The following is a 25,902-nucleotide window of genomic DNA, read 5'->3' on the forward strand; positions in this document are numbered from 1 at the left end:
CATGAGAAGAGCTATGTCCCCAGATGGTGGCAGCTGCCTCTGGACACCTGTTCAGGTCATGGGTTACACATGCCTGATGCCTGGGGGTGCTCCCTTTCCTACCCAGGGAGACCCCTGTGGGACACTGAAACCAGGTAGCAGCAAGCTTGTTGCCTGTTTTATTGCACCATTAATTGGTTGTTTGTGTAGCTAGGTTACAACTTAATGCAGAGTGGCCAGAATTATTCACCTTAGGAGCCACATCCAATCCTCCACTGTTCAAGAGCCGGAGAGCTGGGTGAGAGGGGCTCTGAACAACCCAGAGTGGAGGTGACCCCCCCTCTCCCCTGCACTGCCAAGCTGCTCCGGCTTTCCCCATAGGGAGTGTGCCCTGGGGTAAGCGCTGTGGCTGCAGCCCCCACCCCGGCAGCCAGGCATCTGGGCAGGCAGTCCTGGAGGGAGAGAAGGAGGGACAAGGGTAGGCCCAAGGCACGCTCTCCATGGGGAAAGCCAGGGCAGCAGGATGTACTGAGCTGTGCTGTCCCCCACAGCTGCCTCAGGGAGAAGTGGGCGAGGCTTCAGCCAATTTCCGGAGAGCCATAAGTACCGTGCCGGTGAGCCACACGCAGCTCCTGAGCCGCAGTTTGGCCACTGTGGACTTAAGGTATGATTAGCTGGTCAGTCACACCTTAAGTGTAGTGTGCAGATAGGGCTTTAGGCTATTAAGCATATTCTGTTGCCTTAGGACCTCCTAATGCCCCTTGTCTATAAGCACAGGATGCGGGCATCTGGGCCAGTGTCACACTGATCCATGTTACCCCGCAGGGGAGGCAGAACAGAGGTCTTTGCTACTCAACATCATGAAGGAAACCTTTCAAATTAGATTGCACACAGTGGTGATGGACTGAATGTAATAGTGGGGCTTGATCCACGGAGGGTGGCAGAAGAGATGTCTAGTGCAGTCCCCAAGGTCACAACGTGTGGTCTTCAACTGGTCCACACATGGCAACAGCCCAGTGTCCTACCACTTCCTTTTCAATAACAAGCTTGATAAGGCTTGATGGTGGTCTGCAAAAAATGTTGAGGGATAATGATGGCCAACTGTCTAAGAAAGTTTGGAAACCACTGGACTAATGAGATCAGAACAAACATCATGAAGTACCTGGAAGTGATCATAATCAAGGAGAGGAGATAAGAAAGGAAAGGCTAGGTTGGACACCTCAGAAATCTAGAAGTGTACTGCAAGAGAGGGTGGTGTGTGGTAACTTTGATTATAGAGACGGCAGAAATATTCCAGTAGTAATTGCCCTGCGTGTTTGGCTCTTCTTTGGAATGTCAGGGAATGCCTGGTGGTGTATCTAACTACCCGATACTACCATCTTGCATGGTCCAGTGCTAAAGGGGTGTGAACGATTTCTCTCTAGCTTAACTGTCAGCCAATAACTCACAAAGGCTGCAGACAAGCAGTCACTGCATTGCTCAAAATGCACAGCTTGACAATGCAAAGGGAGCAAGTAAGCCCCCTTCCCTGCCTACTCTTGCTTTGAGGGGATGGGCCAACCACTTCTATGAAGAGCCCACAAACTTGCAAGCTGGATGTAGTGTGCTGAAGGATCGTGGTAGAAAGGGCCCATAAACCTTTTAGCGGTGGGGGGTCTGCTGCTTCATGTGAATCACAACACCTCCTTCCTGCCTCCCCCTCACCCACTGTGAGTGGACACAGGAGCTCCCCAGCCAACCCCTTGACTTATATCTCCTTCTGTGAAATGGCCCTGGATTGCACAAACTGAGGTTGTTAGGTTGGGAAACCAGAGGGAGCTTGGACTGACTTCTGGGGCAAACATCAGCATTTAGAAGAGTCCAGGACAGTACAACCAATGAGTGGCCACATACAGGGGAACCTAAATTGCCATGGTTATCTGCACTGACCAACCAAATGACTAACCTGTTAATTTAAAAGCTACTTGTTTTCTCCTTTCTCCTTCCTTAGTTTGCAATGCACTGCTTGTAATAAAGTGCCTTTATCTATCCCTGATGAATTGTTTGAATGGGGGTGAAGGTCACTGCAGCAACTTTCTCAGGGTGGGATCTAGGATGAAAAGTTGAAGGTGCTGGCAAAGGTTGGAAGCAGGGGAGTATTGAATCAGCTTAACATCTGAGCATGAAGCCAGGACTAGTGCCTTATCTTGAGCTGTGGATGTGAGGTCAGGTGCAGCAGGGAGGGTCCCTATTGCTGTACATCGGTCTATGGTGGTTTTGCTAGGGCAGAGGTTTTTAGACTTTTTGAGCTGTGCCCCACTTCGAGTTACAGTTTTGTTCATGTCACCCCCCTCACCCCAAAGGAGCAGTGCAGCCAGGCACAGGCTGCCTCTTATCTTAGGAGACAGCATGGCTCAGCTTGGCAGGGCAGGCTCCACCTTCCATGGCTCCAGTGCTCCGCTGCAGGTCTAGGCTACACGCCCACTACATTGGACTCCTGGAGGTGCAACAGCTTGCTGGCGGAGCCTGCCTGGGGTTCCCTGCCCCTGCATGCCCCTGCAAGGCTGCAGCAGCTCCAGCTCCTTGCAAACTTCTTGCCTGCGCCCCACTGCACTGCGCCTGCCCAGTGTTCCTTCACCCTCCACCCCCCAAGGGGGTGCACCACATAGTTTGAAAACCACTGTGCTAGGGGGATGGATGAGGCATTAAGTGGAAATTCACTTAAATGGCATCAGTCATTGTCTCCCTAAACTAGGACCCACAACACGGTGATGGATCAGTGACCATTATGAATGCACCTCCAAAAGACCATGGTAGTTCTATTAATAGCCCACTTTGACTAAAGTGGTACCTATTAGCACACCATACTTGCATGAGGGAAGGGAGGCATAGCAGGGAAGTCTGTAAGTGTGGCCACAGATCCAAACCACAGTTCCGCAAGGCACAAGGACTTGTTCACAGTGCAGCATTTAGATTGAGGGGCCATGGTGGAGGGAGGATGGCTGGAGCCGGCTGGTTAGGAAGATGGAGGACCCCAGTGGTTGGTGTGTGCAGTGCAGGCTGCAATGCTGATCTCAGGTGACTGGCAAGCACAAAATGATTGGCAGGTCATCATACAGGGCAATTAATAGGTGGGGATAGCTACTTGGGGCCTGTCACCTCTAGGCTGTAGAATCCTTTAATTAGGGTCACAATGGCTGCACAGAGTTCAAGAGGGCTCAGGATTGAGGCCAAATGGCGCATTGTGGGATGCCCTGAGGATTGACCCGCTCAGAGGTGCCAAGTAAGTGGGGGCCCGTGGGCCTTGGCCCCCCTCGGAGAGAGGGTAGTCACCTGAAACGCATATAATGTTCCAATGTCCATCATCTTAGCTCCACCCCCCGCGCCCCCCGCAGCAAAAACAGAAGTTGGCGCCTATGGACCAGCTTGCTTGTCCCAGGAAAATCATTCAGATGTTCTTCATAGTAGAGTGGGACAAACAGTTAATACTTCTTATCCTGTGAACTTGTTTGAGTTTTGTCTTGCAACAAGGAGATCTGAATGCTTGCAGTGTCCTCAACGTTAAGTACTTTCCACAAACCTTAAAAATTCTCTGTCTGCTTGATGACAGTATAAGTGGGCATTTAGCCTGCAGTAATATCATAGAGGCAACTGAAAGCCACTTTGCTAAGTGTAAAAATCCTCAGTTGTGGAATTGTATTAAAAATGTTGTTTCTCATGCTGCCTAATGAAATTGAGAAATTGTATTTTTGGGATAAAATTGAGCCAAGAACCCCCCAAGTTTGACTCCCATCCAAACCCCAAGTCCTGAATATGAGCCAAGTAGATCAGATCAGCTGATTTTTATCATCTTGTAAATCAGTTGTAATGAGCACATTCCAGAATCTCACTTGAGGCAGATGTTTGCTGGGGAAACTTTTTCCTCATGGATTGATCTCCCTTCTTTCCTCTCCCTTCTCACAGATATCCTTATCCACATGCAAAGCTCATAAAACTTAGAGCAGTTGTACAAGAAGAAGGCAGTCGTTTACAACCACATACAGTAGGTTGAAGAGAAAAGCAAGCCGTTTTGTAAGCACTGTAACAAATGGCGAGATGTATATTTAGACCAGATACCCACAAACCTTGGGATGCTTCTGCAACATAGAATTTGTTGTACTGCATGAGATCACTGGTGCATCCTGGTATCATGTCTCTAACAAAATCTGGGAAGCTGAACAACCCACAGGAATGGAACTTGCCAATTGTGTAGTACTCAAAAAAGGTGTGGGAGTAGCATACCTTTCTGATTCTTCAAGCAATCACCCTGCACCCTGACTGCTTCTATTATCTTAGTTGGCATGGCTGCCTATGTAAACAGTAATAAGATTATGGAACCTGCTTTAAAAAACCCATGCAGGTACAGTATATACCTCTAACACTTATGGAAATGCATTCCAGAGACTGGGTGTGCTTTGCATGGAGTGATATTTCATTTCTTCCTGTTCTACTTTGTCTCCTCTGAGTGATCCTAGAGTTAAACTGAGCCCAGTTGTCATTCCACTGGAGAATGGAGTTACTCTAAGGATGAATCTGGCCCTTAACCTTTAAATCCCTTCCCATACAGCAGCCCCTTTTGCCTTCCATCATTTGTACTGCCCTTTCCTGCCCCTTTTCTAGTTTTGCTGTTATCTTGTCTACGAGGTGAGTGAAATTTGCTCGTGGTAATATAGTGAACACAGACCATCATCTTATGTAAGGGCACTGTCCTATTTTCTGTGTTATTTTCAATCCCTTGCCTAATACAGCTTAGCATCTGAGGGGTTTTGGGGACTGCCACAGCACATTGAGCAGGCACCTTCAATCGACCTGTCAACAGCGGCCCCTGGATCTCTTCCGTGATAATTTACAAATAATTCAGAACCAATCAGCATGTATAAGCACTAGGAATTATTTCTTCCCAAGTGCTTTCCCTGACACGCGTCGAGGAGGGATGTCATTTGCTACTGTTCCCTGCTTAGCTACAGCTCATTTTTAGATCTTCTTGTAGCTTCTCACAATCTTTCCTATTGTCAACTAATCAAATACTTCTTGGTCTCTCTGCCTTGAACTTAATACAGATAATGAAACATAATGATCATTGTACTGATCCCCAGGAAGGCCCATCAGGCTTAGTTTTTTCCATTCTCAGAATTTGGATTGTTTGTCCCTACTTGTTCCTGACTAGCTCTCACATCAATTTTCAATCCACAAGAGGGCTTCACTCTAGTCCCTTTGTGAGATGTTATCAGAAGAACTGCAGAATGGCACATGATTGTCATTCCCTCTGGCTGATTTATTGCAATTTGGTATCTTGAATTAGTACTTCATTTTTCTTATTAAATACCTCCATCTTCTAGAAATGCCTCACTTTTACTTCCTGTAGATTTTGTTTCAAATGTTTGTGTAAGGGATGTTCCTTCATCTTCTGCAGGGAAATCTGAAGAAAATAAATCACTTTGCCTGTTCTCCATCTCCTTATTCTCTTTGATTGCCTCATAGCAATTTACCAATATCCTTGGGTCTTCCTTTCTCTGTTTTAAAAGTTTTCCTATTATTTGTCCTGGTACGCTTAGCTTTTAAGGCTGATTTTGTGTTAGCTCCTCTTAAAGCCTGTTTCTAAGCCCACTGAAATCAATGGAAGAACTCACATTGACTTTTGGTGGGCTTTTATATTTTTTATTAACTTCCCTTGGGGATTGATTCTCATTTAAGACAGGTTGCTTTTGTAGACTACATGCAGTCTTGATTGCTTCTTACCTTTTAAGCTTCCTTTTCTGAGTGTACAAGGTGCATTATACCTAATCAGTATTCAGGGAGGGCCTTTCCTTTTGGGTCTTAATTTCCTAAACATAGTAGGACCAAAGGCAAAATAATAAGAGTTCATCAGGGGGTCAGGTGTTCTGAATGCAGATCATCCCTTCTAGACTGGGTTATATTGTACTGTCTTTGGTTTAAACCAAATCAACACTGTTTGGCCAAAGCTATACCTACCTGCATTTGGTCTGTGCTGCCTGAGAAACAATAAATTCAGAAATAGAGTCCAAACAGTAGTAGTTTCTGTTACCTCCTATCTAGTCTTCTAAGCAATAAAACACCCTGTCTGTCTCTCTCTTCTTCCTTCTCACTGTAACTCACCCAGTTGTCTTGAAAGTTCAAACACATTCATTTGAAAGAGTTAACTCACAGCTGGAAGAGATTCCTGAGATGTCTCTGAACCTTAGCTGGAAATTAATTTCAGAACTTTCAGCTGTTTTCTAGTTTGGCAAGGGATACTAGTAGGAGAAGGCACAACAAGGCTTCAAGGACCTTTCCAGGAACAGGAAAAGACCATGCCCATCTTGTCACATTGCATGCATTTCACCAAGTTGTTTCTAAGACCTTGCTGTGATGTCTCAGCTACTTTATAGTTGGGTAGTTGAAGTCATACGCCATTAAAGTTTAGTATTGTGCTGCTGTCTGTTGATAAGGTTTTCCAAAGTACCCCTGCTGAGAGTGTGGGATTTTAATTTCATGGCTAATTTGATTGGCAACATTTTCTATCAAACTGACTACCCACGGCCCCGATCCTGAATGTGTGAGCCCAGAGTGGCTGTCACCTCGCAGGGTCATGTTTCATGTTTTCTGTAACTCATCCTCTAGGTCCTTATCTTACCTTCTAATAAATCAAAGAAGTTTAAGGTAGAAAAACCTTGTCAGTTATCTGACCAGACTCATAAATTAAAGGTGTAGGGTTATGTCTTCACAATGTTGGCATTGGGATTTTGATCCCACTGACGCATATGGCTAGACTCAGGCATATGCAGAGTGGGAATTTGTCCTGAACCAAGTTCCTAGAGTCATGTGATTGTTATAATTTTGGGAAGTAAAGTGTGAAAATTGAAAGGGAACCTAACTATAGTGTTGGTATCAGCCTGAGCTTGCAGAAAGCCTGACATGATATCCCTGAAAGTAATCCTACTCATGCCCCAAAGAGAAAGCTTATATATAGACCATCAAAACCATCTGGTAAAGTGAACCATCTCAAATACTTAAAAACATCAAACCAAAAATCTGTATTATAAATGGAATTGGTGTGTATTTTTATATCCCTAAAGTTAGAAACATTTATTTCAAAATATTTACAATTAGTGTATATGCAATAAACTTAGTATGTTATAGAAACAGAATACAGTACTAAAATATGTCCATCAAATTGACAAAGCCTTGGTAGAAAAAGAATGAAAAGAATGTAACAAAGAAATAGCAAGAGAAAATACTGTTGTTGCTAAATCTGCATCCATAAATTCTTGATGTTTCCTAACTTTTATTTGTGGGCATCATCAAAGTGAACCTTGACCTCTTGACACTCTTGTAAATAGACCATGGAGTTTATTTTTTTAGAAAAGGACAGAAATATGTGGATTGGATACCTTGATGTAGTGTGGCATAAAAGTGGTTTACATTTCCTTGCAGACTTTCATGTGGGGATCTCAGTTTACTAACATTGATTTATAAAGCTACTCAACACCCCTGTTTGGTAAATGTTTTTATGTATATGCCTACTTTTAGGAAATCATAGGTGCAAAAGTGTGAAGTGGCTGAGACTATGTCTGCATTGTAAATGTTCCATGCCCATCAGCGGTGCCCTCAAACACACCATACTGCTCCATGCACACTGCCATCCAGAGCAGAAGTACTTTAGCTGCATCTACCTGGTGCTCAGGACAGGCTAATTAATGCTTCTGAGTGATAATTTTTTAGGATGTTACTGCCTACAAGTGCCTTGACTTGCCAGGGTCACACAGCTGGTGACAGCACTGGAACAGAATTTAGGAGTCCTGACTGGCATGATTTCTGCTCTTATCACAAAATGTCTTTCTATGAAGAGATCAGTGGGTTGTTGATAAATACCTCATCTTGTGCTACAAATGAAAATAAAATTGATAACCTACAGATTGTTATAATGGCGAAAAGATGAAATTCCGTGAGCCTAAGTTTGTTTCTTCAGTGATCTGAGTGGAAAGCCTTTTCTGTCCTATTGAGTATATAGCATGTGCATTACAGTTCTAGCAGGACGGGGCTACACAAGGGGGGGGGGGGCTCCCTGAGGCCTTCATATAGATGCTATTTTATAAAGTTACACAGAAAAGGATAATGGACACATTTATGTGACTCCTTGGGATGTATACTATTGAGCTATAACTGCATCCTCTGTAATTAAAAGCTTTGCCTGACTCCTTTCTCCCTTCTCTTTCTTTTCCCCTCATGTCCTATATGTTTTCATCCCCCACACTACCTCTTATCCCAATGTGTCTCTGAATCATTCATGGGAATTACAGTCTTTATCTTAATGAGGAAACAGGAAGGTGATGAAATTGCTGTTTAAATTTTTTTAAAACTTGAATTTTGTCTAATTTCAGTTAGCCTACTCTCAGAAATGTCTCTCTTATTTTATTTTTTTAAATAAAAAATGTAACAAAAGGCCTGTGCCAGTGTTTCCATGGGAAAAGAAGTCTTAAACCTCACCATTCCACCCACAATTCACACTAAGAAGTAACAGGAAGGGGACTGAGAAGGGAAAAGATGCAGCATTCATTTTCTTGGTATCCTACCGAGTCAGTGATGCAGTCTGATGGTTCCTTAAAGTTCAGCATGACTTTGCGAGCAAGGATAACAGTGGCTGGTTACTTGCTGTTCATCTGTAGCTTTATGACCAAGGAATCCATGATGCACTGGGCAGACCAGAGCTGTTTTTCTCTCTAGTGGATTAATTTCTGTGATTTTCTTTTATTTTGATTGTAGTAGCTGTTTTGTCATTGTTTTATTGGCCAAACAGTTCTCCCAGCAGAGTGACTTCTTCTCCTCCCCATCCCTAATTTCCAGCCCACCACCCTTAGCTCGTGTCATCCTTATTTCTTCCTAAGGACAAGGTAGAGGATGCCAATGATGAAGCTGAAGCAAAAGCAGATCCAGGCCAGGATGAAGCAGTAGCCATGATGAGACGACACGTAATAGCCTGAGTACTGGGAAGTGAAGATGGAGGCTCCAATCAAAATGCACAGCCCTATGGGGTGGAAAAAAGAAGGAAATGGAAGATGCTTTAAAAACTGCAGGACATCTGAATACTATATTGAGAAGTGCTAGAGCTACCTGGTTAGATGTTAGTCCATGTTTCCTATGAAATGGCTGCCTGCATATTTCAAAGGAAAGTTCTGAGACATTTTTTCTGTGTCCAAGGAGATCACAGGCTGATCTGAAATTGTGAGGCTACTCAAGAATACTGAACTCAGTGTGCAAGCATTTCTGTTTGTACTGACTCTTGGATAACACAGGCCACACCCTATATCACCAAGCTGGCAATCCTATTCCACCTTGCTAAACCATTACTAGGAGAGGTGGGTGGATCTGTGTCCTCATGACTTTTTGTAACTTGTCATATGGTGAAGGCATTTTGCAGAAGTAGATATTTTCAGTATTTTAGCAGGGGTATGAGCAGGGTCAAATAAGTAGATACCTCACAGGTGGATTAGGATCTGGTGCCAACAGCTGACAAGAGGAATTTATTAATTTACAATGGGGGGCTCTGGACAACTAACAACTCCAATATTTGGCTTTGCTTGTACAGTCTTATGTAACAAGAATCTGATACAGAGCCAACTGAGTCGTAGAAGAGATTCCTGTTACTTTAACAGGTTTTGGACTAGAGATCATCTTTTGCTTATTATTTATATATGGTAGGGCAGGTCTGCATAACTTCCTGGAGTAATAAGTCCATCTGATATTTGTAATCAACATGTACAACTGTACACATGTACATACACAACGTAGGTATTTAAAGTTGGTTTGGAAATGGTATTTTCTATTTAAATAAAGAATTGAACCCCCCCCCTTGCATTTCATGAAAAACTTTAAACCTTTTCATTTTAGAAAAAACTAAACGTTTTTAATTTGAGAAATAAATATGTATTTTAATTTTTTTTTTAGCCTAAAACTAGATTTCAAATGAAGTGGACATCTGCCGGCCCTCCCCACAAAAAACTAATCTTATCAAACTATGTCACTTTCTATTGAAAAAAATCAGAACATTTCTGATGAGAAAAATGTTCTGATCTGATCTGCTCTGAAGGATGTATATGGACTGCCTACAGGGTCCATTTTCTCTTTACCATTGCTGTGCAGTGCAGTAGCTGATGCTCTGCATTATTCACAATCACTGCCCAGCTGTTTTAAGTCAGTAAAGTAGATAGGTACATGTGGCAGGGCACTGGTTGTGCTGCCACTTTAAGGTCCTGGAGCTGGCAGCTGGCAGGTGCCTGATGGGAGCAGCATTTTGAGATCTGGGGCTGCCCATATAAACAGGGCAGCTCTGCTACTGGAGGCCAGGCAACAACATCGCCTGGCTGGAGGGCTGCTAGTGTCATCTGGAGGTAAGGGAGGAGCTGTAGGGGATGGTTTGGAGGCTCCTGGTCCTGGGCATGACCTAAAACTGCACCCTGCCAGGGGTGGATGGCCTGGTGGGGCTCTCAGTGGCGCGGGACCCCCAGGAAATGCCAGGCCAGTGACCACCCTGGTGAAAGGCAGGTCGGGGTGCCTTAACCCCTAGCCCCCACCACTGGGTGGGTTACCCCTTTGTTTGTAGGGCCCAGAGGGCAGACCCCAGGGGAGAGAGAGGGGCTAGAGACTCAGACCTGATTGAGAGAGTAGCCCTGACTGGCCCATGCTGGGGCCAGGGCCAGAAGGCTCAAAGGGCCAGGGGCCCACTGCGAGGGACACCCAGAGCTGAGGGCCTGGGGTTCTGACTGGCCTGGAGGTGGGCCAGGGCTGGTAGCCAAAGGTCCTGGAGGGGACCACACCCGAGAGGGAAAAATAGTTTCAGGGAGCTAGATAGCCTGAATGAAGGTGGGGTAGGCCACCTGCATGCAGGGATCTTGGAGGGGTCCTGATAGGAGGATTCTGGGGCCTAGTGTGGGGCCGGTGATGATGAGAACAGCTAGATGCCATCTGCAAGGCTTGGGCTGCGGTGTAGGGGAGGACAGGAGCTGCAGATAGCGCCCCCTGGCATCAGGGCAGGAAATGGGCAGCCTCCTGCTTATTAACATCCATTAATTAATTCTATCATCAAGGCGTGGCGGGTGAGGAGGCGGGCGGGTCCCACAGGCACAGGGAGGCGGGCCACAGTGAGAGTGGCCCTGAGCAGGCCCCCTGTTACAGTATAGATTCTCAACAATCTTTGATCACTTAATTTCTGTTTATTTTAGTGAAGATGAAGTGTCTAAATACCTCTTGAGAACATGGTTCCAGTTTTAGTTCACTGATATCCTTTTGGTCAGATAAGACACCCAAAATAACTGAAGAAACAAGCTAGAGACTAAGGCAGGATTAATTGTCATATGATGAGAGGGTGTGCATGCATACACATACACACACATTCATTTTTAAGTGTTTATGTAATCTGGTGCAGAGAGAATGAAGTGGACTTACAGCAAACCAGCATGGTGGCTCCAGCGATGTAGAAGCGTTTCCCTTTCTCCAGGGTGAAGAGCTGCACAACGAACATGACCAGTGAGACAAAGGAGAAGATGATGGCCAAGATCATGAAGGCTTGCACTGCTTTCATGGAGTCTATCAATGCATAAAGAAGAAATCATGAGCATTTTAGGGCACTTTCAGTGTCATGATGGACCAAAGTTCTTCAAATAATACAGGTCATATCAAGACCCAAGGAAAATGTCTCTTGTGCCTACATACCCTGAGTATGGATCACATTTTGCATGCAGTGCCCATGCATGCATTGTAGCCAGAGTCCCACTGTCCCATTGTCTTTTACTGAACTGACCAGCCAGACCTGAAAGAACAAAAAAGCTGTCAGATTCATCACTCTTGCTGCACTGACCACAATTGCTACAGTCTTACCAGGTTCAAAAATAAGGTACAATGGTTACCAGAGACTCTGTTAGATATTGAGAGGGCATCTGGGAAATGTTACAATGCACTGTAAGTAGGACATTTAATCAGTAATGGATCTGCTCTTCAGGAATTGGAATGAGTGGACCAATTAATGTTGGAAGAGCTAATTAAGTCATGCCACATAGTGGCTTCCATTGTCACAATAAAGCTGTGATGTGGTTGGCATTGGTATGCCCTCCCTTTGAAGTGCTATGGTTCTTTGGATGCATGTGTGCCAACCTCTTTTTGGTAGTGGCCCTCTGTCACTGTCTCTTTTTGGGAGTGGCACTCTGTCACTGACAGTACACAGCTTTATAGTTCTGCTGATACAGAAATGTGTGGCATACCCTCTAGAGCAGTGGTTCTTAGCCTTCAGACCAGGCCTGCAGTCTCCACATGGGCCCAGAAATTTGGCAGCAGGGGAGCAGCGACAGCATTAATTGCTTCTCCCCTTCTGCCAAATTTCTGGGCCTCTGTGGGGGACCTATGGGTCAAATGATGTGGCCCTGTGTGCTAGTTCGCATCAGCATATGGTTGGGCCAGTGTGTGGAGCCTCTCCATAGTTGTGTCTGATGTGCAGGGTTGGACTGAGTCACTACATCACACCCACACACTGACCTTATGCTGGATCCAGCTGGTGGACCAACCACTGCCACTCATCTGGTTTGTGGATTGGCCCTGTGTCACTAATCCAGCCTGGGAGGCCAGATGCCTGAACACCACTGCTCTAGGCACTGGGCTGCAGGGCGAACTGAGAACTTGTGGTGGAGTCTTGTGATATTTTAGCTGTGTTTTCCTTTTGTTCTAGGTTTTGGGGTCAGCCCCTAAATATGACTTGGGGCTGTTAGTGAAGACTATTCACTCAGTTGTGAGTTGCCACCAGGGGTCAGCATAGCCAAAGTCATAGAGCTGCTCTGTGTTACCTAAATGTGTTGCACAGCTTGTGTAGACAATGTTTTCAAAAGACCAGAGACTTCATCAAACTCATTGGTTTGGAATTTTAAAATGGAGGCCTGTGGCTTTGCCTCCTGTTTGCTGTAAAATGCACCAGGGCCAGCAATTCACACTGCACAGTACACTAACAACAGACTTTTGCTTAACTACAAATGAACCTGTCTGTAAATTGTAAGCCTGGGCAGGGACACATTTTACTGTATGTCTGCAGTGTGTAGCATAAAATGTCCTCAGTTTAGCTGAATCCTACAGGTACTAATGGACTCCACTGGTGATTAAATGTTTCAGTGGTATGGAATAGGATTGTATTCTAAGGATTATACATGTTTTTTAGGGTCTGGCTTGTTATGAGAGAGTGTCAGGAAGAAATTTTTTATATGGTACAGTATTGTAGAGTGACTTCATGGATTCTTCTGGGCATCTAGAATTAATAATTAACAGTATATCCAACTAGATGATATCCTGGGCTGACTCAAGAGGGCAGACAGCAAATTACTTGGTTCAAGGAACTGTTGGGTTGTGATATGCAAGGAATTTGATTACTAAACAAAATCACATGCTGATTTATGCCACACTGACAGAATTTGTTCTTTATCCAAGTCTCTTATTTTCACCTAAATGAATATAGTTTGTTTTCCTTTGCAGCTTGGTTAGCAAGAGCACATTGGAAATAAACACCTACCGGCCAGCATCTCAGCACAGTGAGATTTTCTGTCAGATATTTCCAACCCGCAACATGCTCTGCTATCAATCCTATAGTATTTGTACTGCTTTGAGTTACTTCCACCTTGGCCCAACCATTTATAGTCCTGAATGCATAGCAATGCTTGTTCTTTCTGTGTCACAGGTGCTTTTGGACCACATGCACTCTAAGGGATTCTGAATGCTTAGTTACCAGCTGCTTTGAAGCAGGTAGGAGTTAAATTGCATGATGATGCACATAACTAATATTTTAACCTAGACTGGCAATAATCTTCATTTTGACCTATCCTTCTCATGTTGGATATGTATATGCCTTGCCCTATAATTAACTGATAGAATCCTGTCCTCAGCAGTATCCACCAACCTCACTGATTTCATGGACTTTCATGAAGGGGTGGGAGATCAGAATTTGGTCAACAAATATGCCTCTTCCTTAGATATGGGTGGTAAAATCAATCATGGATCATCTATAAGTGCTTTAACTGGTCAGACCATGAGTCTGGACATCCTTTGGAAGTGCTGTAAGACCTTATTTGGGCAGGCATTTAGCAAACATAAGTAGGTTGGGATATTGTTTAGGGGATTTCTGTCATGTTTGTATTCTTGTTGCCTTCTAAGTTATTTTGTTCTCTTGTTGGTTCTCCTGTTTTATAAACTATTTTCTTCTCTTTGTAAGTTACCCTGAGCATTTGTTGGAAAGGTCATTGTATAAATTGAATGAATGAATATCCAGATTCTCTCTTTTTTTTTTTAAATGAGTTGTCGTTTTGTGTAGTTGTATGTACAATGACCTCATGTGGCCTGTTTTCCATATTTGTGGGGATAGGTTTTGGAAAGTGGAACCTTATAGTAAGTTTATAGGTCTTTTGTATATATCTCACATTGTAAAGTATTTTCTGTCTGGCAGGGAGCAGTCCTTATTTGGGTTGTGCACAGGGTCTTAACAAATAGATGATAATTAATTGTACCAAGAAGTATATTTACTCTTGCCAAAACAACTCCTGAGAGCACTCTATCATTCCCGAAACAGACAAACATGGGAGACCTTATATAATTGTATAGCAGACTGTCTGCTAGATGGGGTGATAAATACCACCTCACAACTATCATCCATTAATTTCACTTGCTCAGCTAGTTCCTGAGTGGAGAGTGTTACAGGTGTTGCCTATTCTAAGACATGGGGAGTAGAAACCTCACCTTGAAGCTACCTTGTTTCAGTTCAAGGGTAGGAAATCCTATTCTTATGGTGATACTTAAATACTTTCAGAAGTAGGAACCTGAAGCTAACACTTAAAGCAAAGTGGCTTGATTATTCCCCCCCCCCCAGGGATGTATTTATTTCATTAGTATAAAATTGGAGCAAGCCCATGGTAAATCAGGCTCCTTATGTTTTCTGACTACCATCTCTCCCCTGTTGTGGTTGTTAACCTTCTGAGAGGTTGTGTCCTAAGACTATGGGTCTTGCTACACAAAGGATGACCCATTTCAATGGTATATGGAGATATGGAGTTATGACTATGGAAGGACTGAGTTCAGAGCCTGACAGTTTTGTTCAGAGGCAGAATTACTTACGTTGGAGATAGTAGAGACAAAGAGCATGATCACAGTGGCAATATGGATCACAAAGATACCAGCCAGTAATACCAACATCTTGGCTCCTTGCTGCGTGTGTGGACTGTCTTAAGAAGATTCTAGAGGGGAAAATGTATTGGAGTTAAAAATAAAGGTAGGTGCTGGATCACAGTACATTAATACAATAAATAACCCCTACGTGCAAGAAAACTGTCAAATTTGTCATAAAATCATCTGGAAGTATGGTGGCAGAAAAAAAAATCTAAAAATACTATTGAATCCTGTAAATGAATTGCCAAGTGTAGATATTGTAGTTGGGGTAACTGGTTTCAGAGGAAAAATAAAGCACTTGATGACACCAAAACTAGGTTGAATGTACATGTTACCATTACTAAGGTTTGTAGCTATATACTAGTAAGTTAAAATGATATATTCCAGTCTTGCACTTCAGAAAAGTGAGTTATTTGTCTATTGCAACCATAGAAGCAGGACAGATTTCCTCTTCCTCAGCCCCTAGTATATAATTCAGCCTTTCCCAGTTGATCTTATGCATTCTGGGTGGTTTGAGTTGAGGGATTTGTCCTTGTCTGATCTATCAGATGTTGGGCAGGGCTGTAGATGGCATGCATGACTATACAGACTAATGGTCTTTTTCTCTATGTTGAGAGACGATGTCACACTGGAAGGGTCACTGAGATGTTTCAGGGAAGTGGAAAATAATACTACATTGGTTTGTGGTGAGAGGTACCCTGGTTTCTTTTTTAAATGCAGCTCAGTTTATTACTACATTAAGACGCTGCTACTTGTTTCTCTGCTTCTATCCATCTTGCTTCTATGGTTGCAATAGACCAGCTTTATTCCTGTCTGTGCAGGAGAACTTTCTTTCCTGGAGAGTTTCTTGTCATTAATGGGCATAATTGTAAAAGTAAAGATATTTTAGGGACTTTCATTGGGTGGCTTTGATCCTACTACTAAACAAAACATTCTATTTTTTCTGAAATAATGAAGTATGAGGATCTGAGGCCTTGTGTTGACTTGCTCCCACAAGTCTGGGGACTGAAAAGCATTAGGGTTTTAGCTCTCAGCTACCAAGAGGACACTTACCAGCATGTAGAAATAAGAATCACGGAAATTAGATGGAATAAATTAGACAAACCTGACAGTCTCTATTTCCCCTGGCCACTAATAGCCTGCTCTTTTGGGTGTATAGGTGATTAAAGAATTGAGCAAAATAAATTTCTTGTCATCAGTGTCGCTGATGGTTGAGGAACACAGTGAAACACCTGGATTTATTTTTGTTGGTTATTTTAGGTCAGGTAAATTAGGTGCAGAATGCAACTGGTGAATGGCGCCAATGCAACATAATGCTAGAATTATGAGGTGTGTGTAGAAGTGCTTCATGCACATTTTTATAGAGCTGTAATGTAGAGCACTTTTTATAGCACTAAAAAGTTACAGTGCTCTTAAACATTGCAGAACTGCAGTGTTCGCTAGGCGGGTAGCGAGCTCGGAGTCTCCCTGCAGTTTCCAGGCTCAGCGGCAGGGTGTGCTCTGCAACCTCCTGGGGCTTCTCCCCTGGTCAGAAATGTGACCAGCATACAGCAGTTATTTAAAGCACTGTAGGTTGCTAAAATGCTGTAAAATACAGCGCTTCAAATTTAATATGTCATTCAACAAGGGTTAATTTAAAGCACTGTACCCATTTTAAAGTACTGTCATGACTTAACAGAAGTATATGGCTTTACAATAAAGCGCTTTAAAATGGTGAAAAAAGCAACTTCTGTACAGACGTGTATTTAGTAATATCTTTTATGCAAACTGTAACAAAAGGCTTTTTTTAGTCATGCAAATGGCATATGTTACTCATTTACCACCTTCTCCTCCCCTTTCCCTTCTCCTAATTGCAACTCTTTGTGTGAAAGAGCTGCCTTTAAAGTCTTCTAGCTGTTAGTTAGCTTATGATGATGATACAGTTTTCCCAAACCTACAGAAGGCTGCCAGGATTTCCCACTGGCTTGCTGTTTGGCTGAAGCCAGTGTTAGCTGATCACCAAAAAAAAATTTCTGAATTAAGACAACAGAGGAGACAGCCACACATGATTGTTCTTTAAGGGCACTTGTACATGTGACAGTGATAGTTTTCTTTGGGACTTTGTGCTGTGCAGTCTCCAAGAACTAAGTCACTTCTAGAATTGGAGGGTTTGAAGGGACTTAAAAGATCTAGCTTAACCTCCTAAATAGGTACAGGTTTGCTGTTCCTAAACCATCCCACACACATGTCTATCCAGCCTTTTCTTGAAAATCTCTAGGAAAGACTATTCTACAACTTCCTTGAGCAGAAATAGAACTCAGGCCCCTTTGTTCCCAGTTGGTACCATAGCCATGGGACTATACTGAGTTAAAGTACAACCACCGTCCCCCCCCTCTCCCCCCCCCAATCTCTAGGGAATGCTTCTGAATAGCTGAGGGGTGGAGAATGGCATTCCATTTTGACTGAACTACCTGCTTTTCTTCCCCTTTCAATAGAACAGAAAGTGCCTTGATTGAAAAGAAGATGCTCTTTCTATTTTTTCAAGTGAGACGTGCATTCTCATTTCTAGGGTGGTGTCATATTATAGGAGCAACAGAACATATTGCATGCAAATTTCTTGCTGTTTTCCCAATCTGGTTGCAACTGAGATTGAAGTTCTTTAGGGTTTTTATTGGACCATGATTCTGTCCCAGCCTTCCTAAGACTACCAGTTTTTCCACTGATGGAAAATCATTCAAAACTCTAATTATATTTAATCATACAGTTGTTCAATACAGCTTGTCCTTTTCAGGGCTTCCTATCACTAGTCATTGGAGGCGGGCAGCATGTCCAATAACCAGGGGTTGTGGAAAGTTCAGGGAGCTCCAGCAGAGACCACTGTTGGCCTTATTGATTGATTGATTGATTGATTGATTTATTAAAGAAATTTCAATCTCTGAGCCAAGATAACCTGACTGAATAGAGGAACTCTTTCAAGATACCAACCTTGCAGGTGAGGGGAAGTGAACTTATCTGTTTGCTAATCACCTTGAGTAGCTTGAGATGGAAAAGGGGCTGAGTAGCTTGAGATGCAAAAGGGAGCCTCCCTCTACAAGGGTCATCAATGCCCAGGAATAATAGCTAAAGCACCTTTCATCAGAGAAAGTGCTAATGAAGCATTTGAGGACCTATCTATTCAGGGACCACTTCACCTACTGCTGAAATTCAGCCAGTTCAGGGGGAGAACACAGCTGCAAATCAGTAACATGTAGTACACTCAAGTTCAAGACAGGAATACGTACAATTGAACCTACAGGCACATGTTTATATAGTCAGAATGTAACTGCCCAATACATCCTCTGTAGTGTAAATAATCACATAATATGCTTTGGGATCCTTCTGGATGAAAAATAATAGAGAGGAGTCAATCATTACCTTTGGTCTAGTTTTAGCATAGCCTTCTATATCAAATGTATAGTACTACATAAAAATATGGTATAGAGAAAATGAATGATATGATAATGTAGTAGTTTTATATGATTCATATCAGGTAGGTTTTTTTAATAGTTCCTTCTGTCTTAACTATGCATATAATTGATTGAGAAGGGCTAAGAGTGTGACCACTGGAGATGGTTAGAAAATATTTTGAGGTTTCCCTACCCTTTTCTTTGCAGAAATTTGAGGTGGTTTGGTAGAAAAAAATTAGTTGGAACTATTTTAGCCAAAACCTGAAAGTTTTCTATTTTCAACTGCTGCAGCTGTGCCTTGTGGGAGTTGCAGTTTTGTTGATTTTATATGTCCTCTCTGAGCTGGATATCTGGTTTAGGGCTGTTCCTCGAATAACATGCCACATCTCTAGGTAGGTTCATTATGGGAGACAGTTTGACTGTGAAGCCTGGGTTATAGAGGAAGATACAACCTTACAGTCAGCATAGATCAAGAGCTCTGACTTCAGCAAATCAATAGCACCAGAAAATAGGTGGTCTAAAAAGTTACAAACACTAAATGACACCCAGTGCCATGGCAAGGGGAAAAGTGATCAGGGCGACTGCCCCAGGCACCGAAGCAAAGGGGCACCAACAGGTGCTGCCCAGCCAGGGTGGGGGGGCAGGACGTGGGATGGAGCCGCAAGATGGAGCCACAAGTGGCTTGTTTGGGGGGGGCGTGGGGACAGGGGGAGGGCAGCTCCTGCCACTGCGGACACTCCTGGGCAAGCATGGGGGGGGCTGTGCCCCTCAGATCTGTGTATGGGGTGAGGGCAGGCTGCCACTGCAGGCTTTGCCCTGGGTGCTAAACTTCCTTGCCACGGCACTGATGACACCAGAGACCTGTGGTCTGCCTGTTGTTTCGGATCCATCTTGGGACTTAGAGGCCTTATTGACTCCAGGAGTTTTGAAGCCATTGTGGTCAGGCAGTATGGCCCAAAACCTTAAGCTTGTGCTCTTGTCTCAGTTTACCAATGAGGTGCTTTTTATAAAGATGTGGGTGAACAGTAACTCTTGGGTATCTCTTGGGAGTGTGACTTTTGCATGTGTGTGAATGTGAAGAGACTTTTGGAATCTTTGAATTATGGAAGTAATTGAAAGGACTTCATACACGTGCACGTTGTGCATATGACTGCTAGAAGGGATATACCAACCATCTACAGATAATTGATGGATGAAAACATACAGGAAGACAAGGCATTGTATAGACTAGCTGGAAGTAATGGAATGAAACTGAGCAAATGAAACACTTTGTCTGAAGATCAGGAAACATTTTTTCTTCCTCACAAAGGAAGAGGTGGAAGCCCTATGGCTTGAGTCACTTTTTACTGGACTTGACACATTACTGCAGAATATTCTCTAGGGAGCAATTCTTTACTGGCTTGGGTGAAAGGAGAAACGGAAAAGATGACCCAGTAGAGTTTTCCAGTTTTAATAACTATATGATTCATCTGAGTGGCAAATCTCACAGCACTGAAGGCAAAGGCTGGGAAACTGTCATTTTTTTCAGGAAAAACAGCCTTGGAGTGCTTTGGTAATTCATGTGACAAGATCAACAGAAACTCCAAAGCTCTCTTGGTAGTAGGAAGGGGCAAAAGCAGCTGCCTGAGGTTTGGCAGCCTGCCAAAAGCTACTGCTGGAAGAACATAGCATATCTTCTTGCACTTCAGACATGCAAAGGGGAGGGGCTGAGCATCTACTGATGGAATGAGAGAGGTGGAGGAAAAGGAGAAACTAGAGTGAATGAGAGTCTCAGAAATGTTGCCATGGTTTACTGTATGTATATATGTATGTGTGTGCATGTCTACCTGTACACACATGCATAACATATAAATGTTTGGGTGCTCCTGGAATTCCCATTGAAATAACAAAAAAGAAATATTTGATTAAGAGCAGGAAAAAAGTGTGGTTAGAAATGAAAGGCCAATATGCTGATGACTAGGAGGAGCCAACCAACTTATTGGTGTGCATATGAACCACATAACTCTACATATGTAGCACTGGGAGCTTTTTTATGTGCAAAAATGTTGGACAAAATGTTTTCATGAATAGGAAATTTGCTACGTAGGTTGGACGGGCCCAAATTATTCATGAGTTTGGATCAAATTTAATTAACAGTTTTGGCTGGAAAAAGAATGGGGGAAATAGTCTGGAAAATGTCAAATGACATTGTAAAGTGAAATGCTCATTTTCAGAAATGGCAAAACATTTTGCTTCAGCATTGCTAGGAAACCTTTTTACTTTTTGGAATGGCCTTATTTGTTTGTAATTGATCTAAATTGAAAGAAGAAATGTTAGAAGATTTGAATAATCCCAAATTTGAGTTTGGGCTGACTTAAAAAAAAATCTTTTTATTTTCACCGAGGGAGGGGGAAGAGGGGAGAAAATTTTCTATTTTGTTTTGACCAGAATGGATTTATTTTTTCCCCAGTTGAACTGCAAAATTCCTTGTTTGCTCTGGTTTGTTTTGCTTATTTGTAGGTCTGCAGGACTTCTGTGTGGGTGATATTGCTTGTTTTTGTATGCATAAGTGTCTTTGGGATTTGCCTCTATCATTGCACGTACACAGAAAATTGTTTAAAATCACAACCACGGTCCTCCTGAAACATCTTTTTCACAGTCTTTGACAAGCAAGTTCCTGCCTCCAGACACAACAACTTCCCTAAGATTTTCCATTTCTGTGGCAACCTGAACTCAAAAATAAACACATGGGTCCAGATCAAGTGACCTTTCCTTTTCCCCCTAAAATTTCTTCAGTAAACTTGCCAGGATAGACATTGTGCCTCCCAAAGGATCCTCAGGTTTGAAAACCAGCTAAGAACAGATTGTGCAAACTTAAGTGGTTGGTTTGTTTTTTTTAATACCATGCCATAATACAAGAATAAAGCAGATACAATTAAAAGAATGGCTATTGAATTAAGAACAGACAGAGTGGATTCTGTCTGTGCAGGGCGTAGTTCTACTGTGCTTCTCACTGCTGAGGGAGGACCATCAAGTGTACTGCCCTGGGATTTACCAGGGCAGGGCAGATTTCTAATTATGAGTAGTATATCAAGTTATGTTAGATAAGGGTAATTAAATCTCATGTTAAAGGGCATGAATTGATATACACACAGGTCAGGAAATAACTTGTTTACGTGTGCTGTTATAGCAGTGCATGGCTAGCGGCTGCTGGATTCAAGATACCAGTCAGGATGGCTCAGTGGTTTGTTTGGGCAAAGCTAAAACTCTACTCTCGGATATTTAGTTTAAAATCCAGATAGCAAAATGGATTATTTTAGCAATGTGTGGCGATGGCTGCAGTTCCACCTCAGCAAATCCTTGACCCTCCTGCATATTTAGCTTGCAATCCATTCCTTTTTCTCAATTGCTTTCCTCCTCCAAGAGGCTTATCCTGTCCCTTAGGAGAAAGATAGCCCGTTGTTGACAAGTGCTTGGACATTGGAATCTAAACTTGTTGCATTAACAACACCCAAGCATACTCTAGCCCTTGTGAGCAACAGAGGGAAGCAAAGAGGCTTGCCCTGGGTTTCTGCTAAACAGAAGGTATGTCCTTAATGCTAAAATTGCTGCAAAATGGGCCTCCAACAAGCCATAACTAGAGCTTGAAATTAAAAGAGGGCACAGCCAGTGGATTGTAGAACAATCCTTAGAAACACTGATGTAACTGAAGACTGAAGTAATGATGTTGAGGAAGTTAAAGTCCATTGGTTTTGTAGTAACTCGGGCATATTATGGTTCACAGTCTTTGACAAGCAAGTTCCTGCCTCCAAAATAAGATTTGGGTGTAGAGTGGGAAAGGAGGTTAGGAGACTGAATTCTCTTGACCTGTGTATAAACCCAACCCACCATGGGTGTGCCAGATGTTGCCTTATAAAGGCAGCTGCTTCCGGATGCCCTTTACTAAAGTGCTGCAGCATGCTCCAGGGAATCACAATGACTAGAGCAATTGTGGCCAGGATTTCTCATATGCTGGTTAGCAATTTGTATATTGGTTTGTTATAATAAATGAAATGAAGCACCTACCAGCATGTCTTACTGCATTTTGTAGAAACCCTCCCTGAAGCTGCTGTCTTATCTGTTTGTGTTCTTTGTGGTGGCGGTCACAGCAGAAAACATTGTGGAATTCTCTGTGCCCTAGTGGGGACTGTCAGGTAGCCTTGGTGGTGATGTGCGTCAGGAAAAGGCCAGTTAGCGCTCTTTATTTGTCTGTCTGAGCACTTGACTTGTGTGAAAGTTTTGTGGAGAAAATTAGGAATCTATCTTGAAATGTTGAGATGGGAAGTACCTACCTAACTTCTGGCAGTGGTAAGTGAATCACTTGATTTCCCGCCCCCCGTTCATCTTGTTGATATCAAACTGGGAAAGCAAGAAACTAGTTCCTTTAGTCTTCTTTGCATTAGTCACTGCATGACAGCAGAAGCAAGAAAGGAGGTAGGAAATTACCCCCCCCCCCCCAAGATTTATCCTGTTGCCTTAGAATAATCTTAAAATTGAGTAATAAAGACAATTTAACCTAAAGCCAACAGGCACCATGAAGGAAGAGGATAGGGTTGGGGAGACAGTGTTGTCACAGGAGCCACTACCTCTTGGTCTGGGGAAATATGGGCATGCTAGCATTGAAGTTCTGGCTGTGTGTCAGGCTATGCTGCAGGAAGCCAGGAAGAACTTGGAGTGGGCATGGCAAAGTTGGAAACAGCACTTTAGTTCTGAATTTCCTTTCATTTGGTCAGTTAAATGAAGATCCCTGTGGTGTGTGCTTCATCAAGATCCCAAAGAATATCTAGTAATATCAGTGAAAGTTTGAAAAATAGTCCTAAACACAACCAAGGTACCATGTCAAACCAGCCAATAGCGACAGACCTTTATCATCATGCAGTCCTGTCATTTAGGAATGGGCAACCAAAGCCCCCAGATTTAGACCCCTTCCATGCACAGCTTTGACTGCCTCCGAAGTGGTAGTGTCAGCCATCTGTGTAGTGTACCCTCCCTTGCCTTCCCCTCCAATTTGGAGGATTCTCTCTGGAGCGTACAAATGTCCACCCTTGGTTTTTCAAGGCCTTTCAATAGGTGGGGTTCAAGCACTTTTTTAAGGGTTTTTGTGTGAACAAAACCTGAGGACTATTTCCTAATCGCACACAACTGGTATGGTTTTGTCAGGGAGAAACTGCACCAAGTACCTGAAGGACCTCTGACACAGCGAAGGCCAAACTGACTACAACAGGGCTGTTTGTGTGAATGAAGCAAGTGGGATTCATTCCTCTGTCCCTGATTTTTCCCTTCTTTCAAGTTTCTTAGTTTTAGAGGCACACTGCCCCAGTGAAAAGTAAGCAGAACAAAGATGTTTGAGACTCTACTTCCAACTCTGCCTGTGACTTTGGGCAAGTCACTTCCCCATCTTTGCCTCTGTTTCCCTGGTCTCCTTTTGTCTGTTCAGACTGTAAACTCTGTGGGGAGTGGGCTCTCTCTGACTATATGTATACATAATGCCCACCATAATGGCCCTTCAGTCCTGCCTGGGGTCCTAGGAACTGCAACAATAATGACAGCCCCTCTGAGACATCACAGCTTAGTGTTGTACTGCTGTGCCGACTGGGCCATTACTCTGGGGTAGGACAGTAGGATAGAGGAAAGTGCATTAAATATAGCAAGGCTGTTCTGCATTAGAGGTTATTTGGAAATAAGCTGAATATAAGCACAAGAAAGCAGTCTGCAGCTCCAGGATTAATGTGCCCCACCCTCTGGCATTTGTACAAGGAGCTGGGTAGGGCACAGAGGGGAAATCCAGTCAGTGTAAAACCCTATTTTTTATATGTCTTGAATGTCTGTGTGGGGGGCACCTAATTTGATTGAGACAAACCCTCCTGCCACTGAAGACTTAACTTTTTCTATTTTGTTTTTTTAAACCAATATAAAATCAGAGCTTTGACACACCCCAAATCATGAGGGAGATTTGAAAACCACAGTCAAGTATCTTATCTGAGGTAAGCTTGTATAAGCTAATGCAAAGCTGAAATGCTAGTGCTGATTTCATAGAGAAAAGCTGCAGCTCTCAGACAGTCTCACATAAGAAAAAATGTAGCAGCTCCCTTAGTTCAAATTGCCTGGGTGGGGTTCCACTGTCTCTCTCACATTTTTCCATGCTTGAGGCAAGAATATAATAGTGGTGTAGCAAGCAGTGTGCAGTTGGAGCCAAACCCTGCAGCTCCTTCTAATACAGTCTCTGCCCTAAGCATAGCAGAATTTCAATGCAAAATATAAAAAAGGATAAGTATCTATTGTTAGTGAGCTCCATAATTCATATTCTGAAATAGAGGGTATTGTAGAAATTTAAAAAAGGGAAAGGCAGAGCTACTAGGTCAAAAGAATGAATCTTATTGAATAGAAAAAGCAGTTGCTGAAGATTTTCAGAATTCTTACCCTGGTAGAGGAGGCTGGCTCCTTTGAAGCAGGACCTTGCTTTGCTGTAGCCTAATCTGGTCGCACGAAACAGCAGTAAAGAGAGTTCCCTGCTTGCTGGGTTATAAGTTTCCAGTGGTGGTGTGTCAGGACGTGTGGTGGGGTGGTGTCTTCTCACTGACTTTTAAAGGAGTTTCTATGAATCAGCCTAACTTTAAAGAAAAAAAAATTAATAAGCTACGCCCTGTTTTCTTGGCAGCAAGTCAAAAGTTACTGGGAGGAAACCAGCAATTCAAAGAGATCGCTTGTAGGATTCTGTCTGACTCAGTGCAGTACAGAGACCACAGCCTGGAAAAAAGAATGACACTAATCCAGTTGAGTAATAGGAGGCCCATAAACAGCATCTGTTTATAAAACTGACATCTAGTTACCATTAAAAAAAAAATGTATAGTTACAATGTAACAACAAAACTTAAACAATACAAGTCTTTCAAACAAACAATCAAATGCCCCGGTATAGGCCGTGGTGATGGTGGTATGAGTCATATTGCACACCCCAACCTTCCACCAGACTCTGGGGAAGGAGGCATTATCCATAGAATTGGGGGGGGAAGGATTTTGGTTTGTTCCTGTGAAATGGACTGGATGAGCCTTGCAGGAAGGTACCCTACAGCAGAGATCCCTTCAGCGGTTACTCTGCTGGTGATGGCTGTCTCCAGATGAAAAAGACAGAGCAGATGGGAATGAGAAATGAAGTCAAGAGACACGGAGATTAACTGTATTGGAAGGTCAATAGTCCTGTCATTTTGAAGGCATCTAAAAAGTCAGAGATAGTTCGCTTTCCCATAAAACCAGCTGTTGTAGCTGCCTTGTGGTA

At 43.1% G+C, this 25,902-nt stretch overlaps 1 protein-coding gene across 1 annotated transcript; it reads right to left on the reverse strand.

The window, feature by feature from the left end:
• Window positions 1–7,025: 7,025 nt before the first annotated feature.
• On the reverse strand, window positions 7,026–25,249 carry EMP1 (epithelial membrane protein 1). Its single transcript, XM_014520229.2, has 5 exons — window positions 25,047–25,249; window positions 15,133–15,251; window positions 11,707–11,803; window positions 11,440–11,580; window positions 7,026–9,022 (listed from the first exon to the last, which is right to left on the reverse strand). Exons 2-5 carry the CDS (start codon window positions 15,208–15,210, stop codon window positions 8,868–8,870), a joined length of 471 nt encoding a protein of 156 aa, XP_014375715.1. The 5' UTR covers window positions 15,211–15,251; window positions 25,047–25,249; the 3' UTR covers window positions 7,026–8,867.
• Window positions 25,250–25,902: the final 653 nt, after the last annotated feature.

The sequence above is a fragment of the Alligator sinensis genome, unplaced genomic scaffold (assembly GCF_000455745.1).
Source record: "Alligator sinensis unplaced genomic scaffold, ASM45574v1 scaffold166_1, whole genome shotgun sequence".
Lineage (NCBI taxonomy): Eukaryota > Metazoa > Chordata > Crocodylia > Alligatoridae > Alligator > Alligator sinensis.

What these genes read in the sequence shown, in the direction of transcription:
- EMP1 (XM_014520229.2), bottom strand. Translation starts at nt 15,210, where the DNA reads ATGTTGGTATTACTGGCTGGTATCTTTGTGATCCATATTGCCACTGTG. An exon ending in TTGTCTCTACTATCTCCAAC is followed by an intron (nt 11,804 to 15,132) that starts GTAAGTAATTCT and finishes TTGTTCTTTCAG; the next exon opens with GTCTGGCTGGTCAGTTCAGT. An exon ending in AAATGTGATCCATACTCAGG is followed by an intron (nt 11,581 to 11,706) that starts GTATGTAGGCAC and finishes ATGCATTGATAG; the next exon opens with ACTCCATGAAAGCAGTGCAA.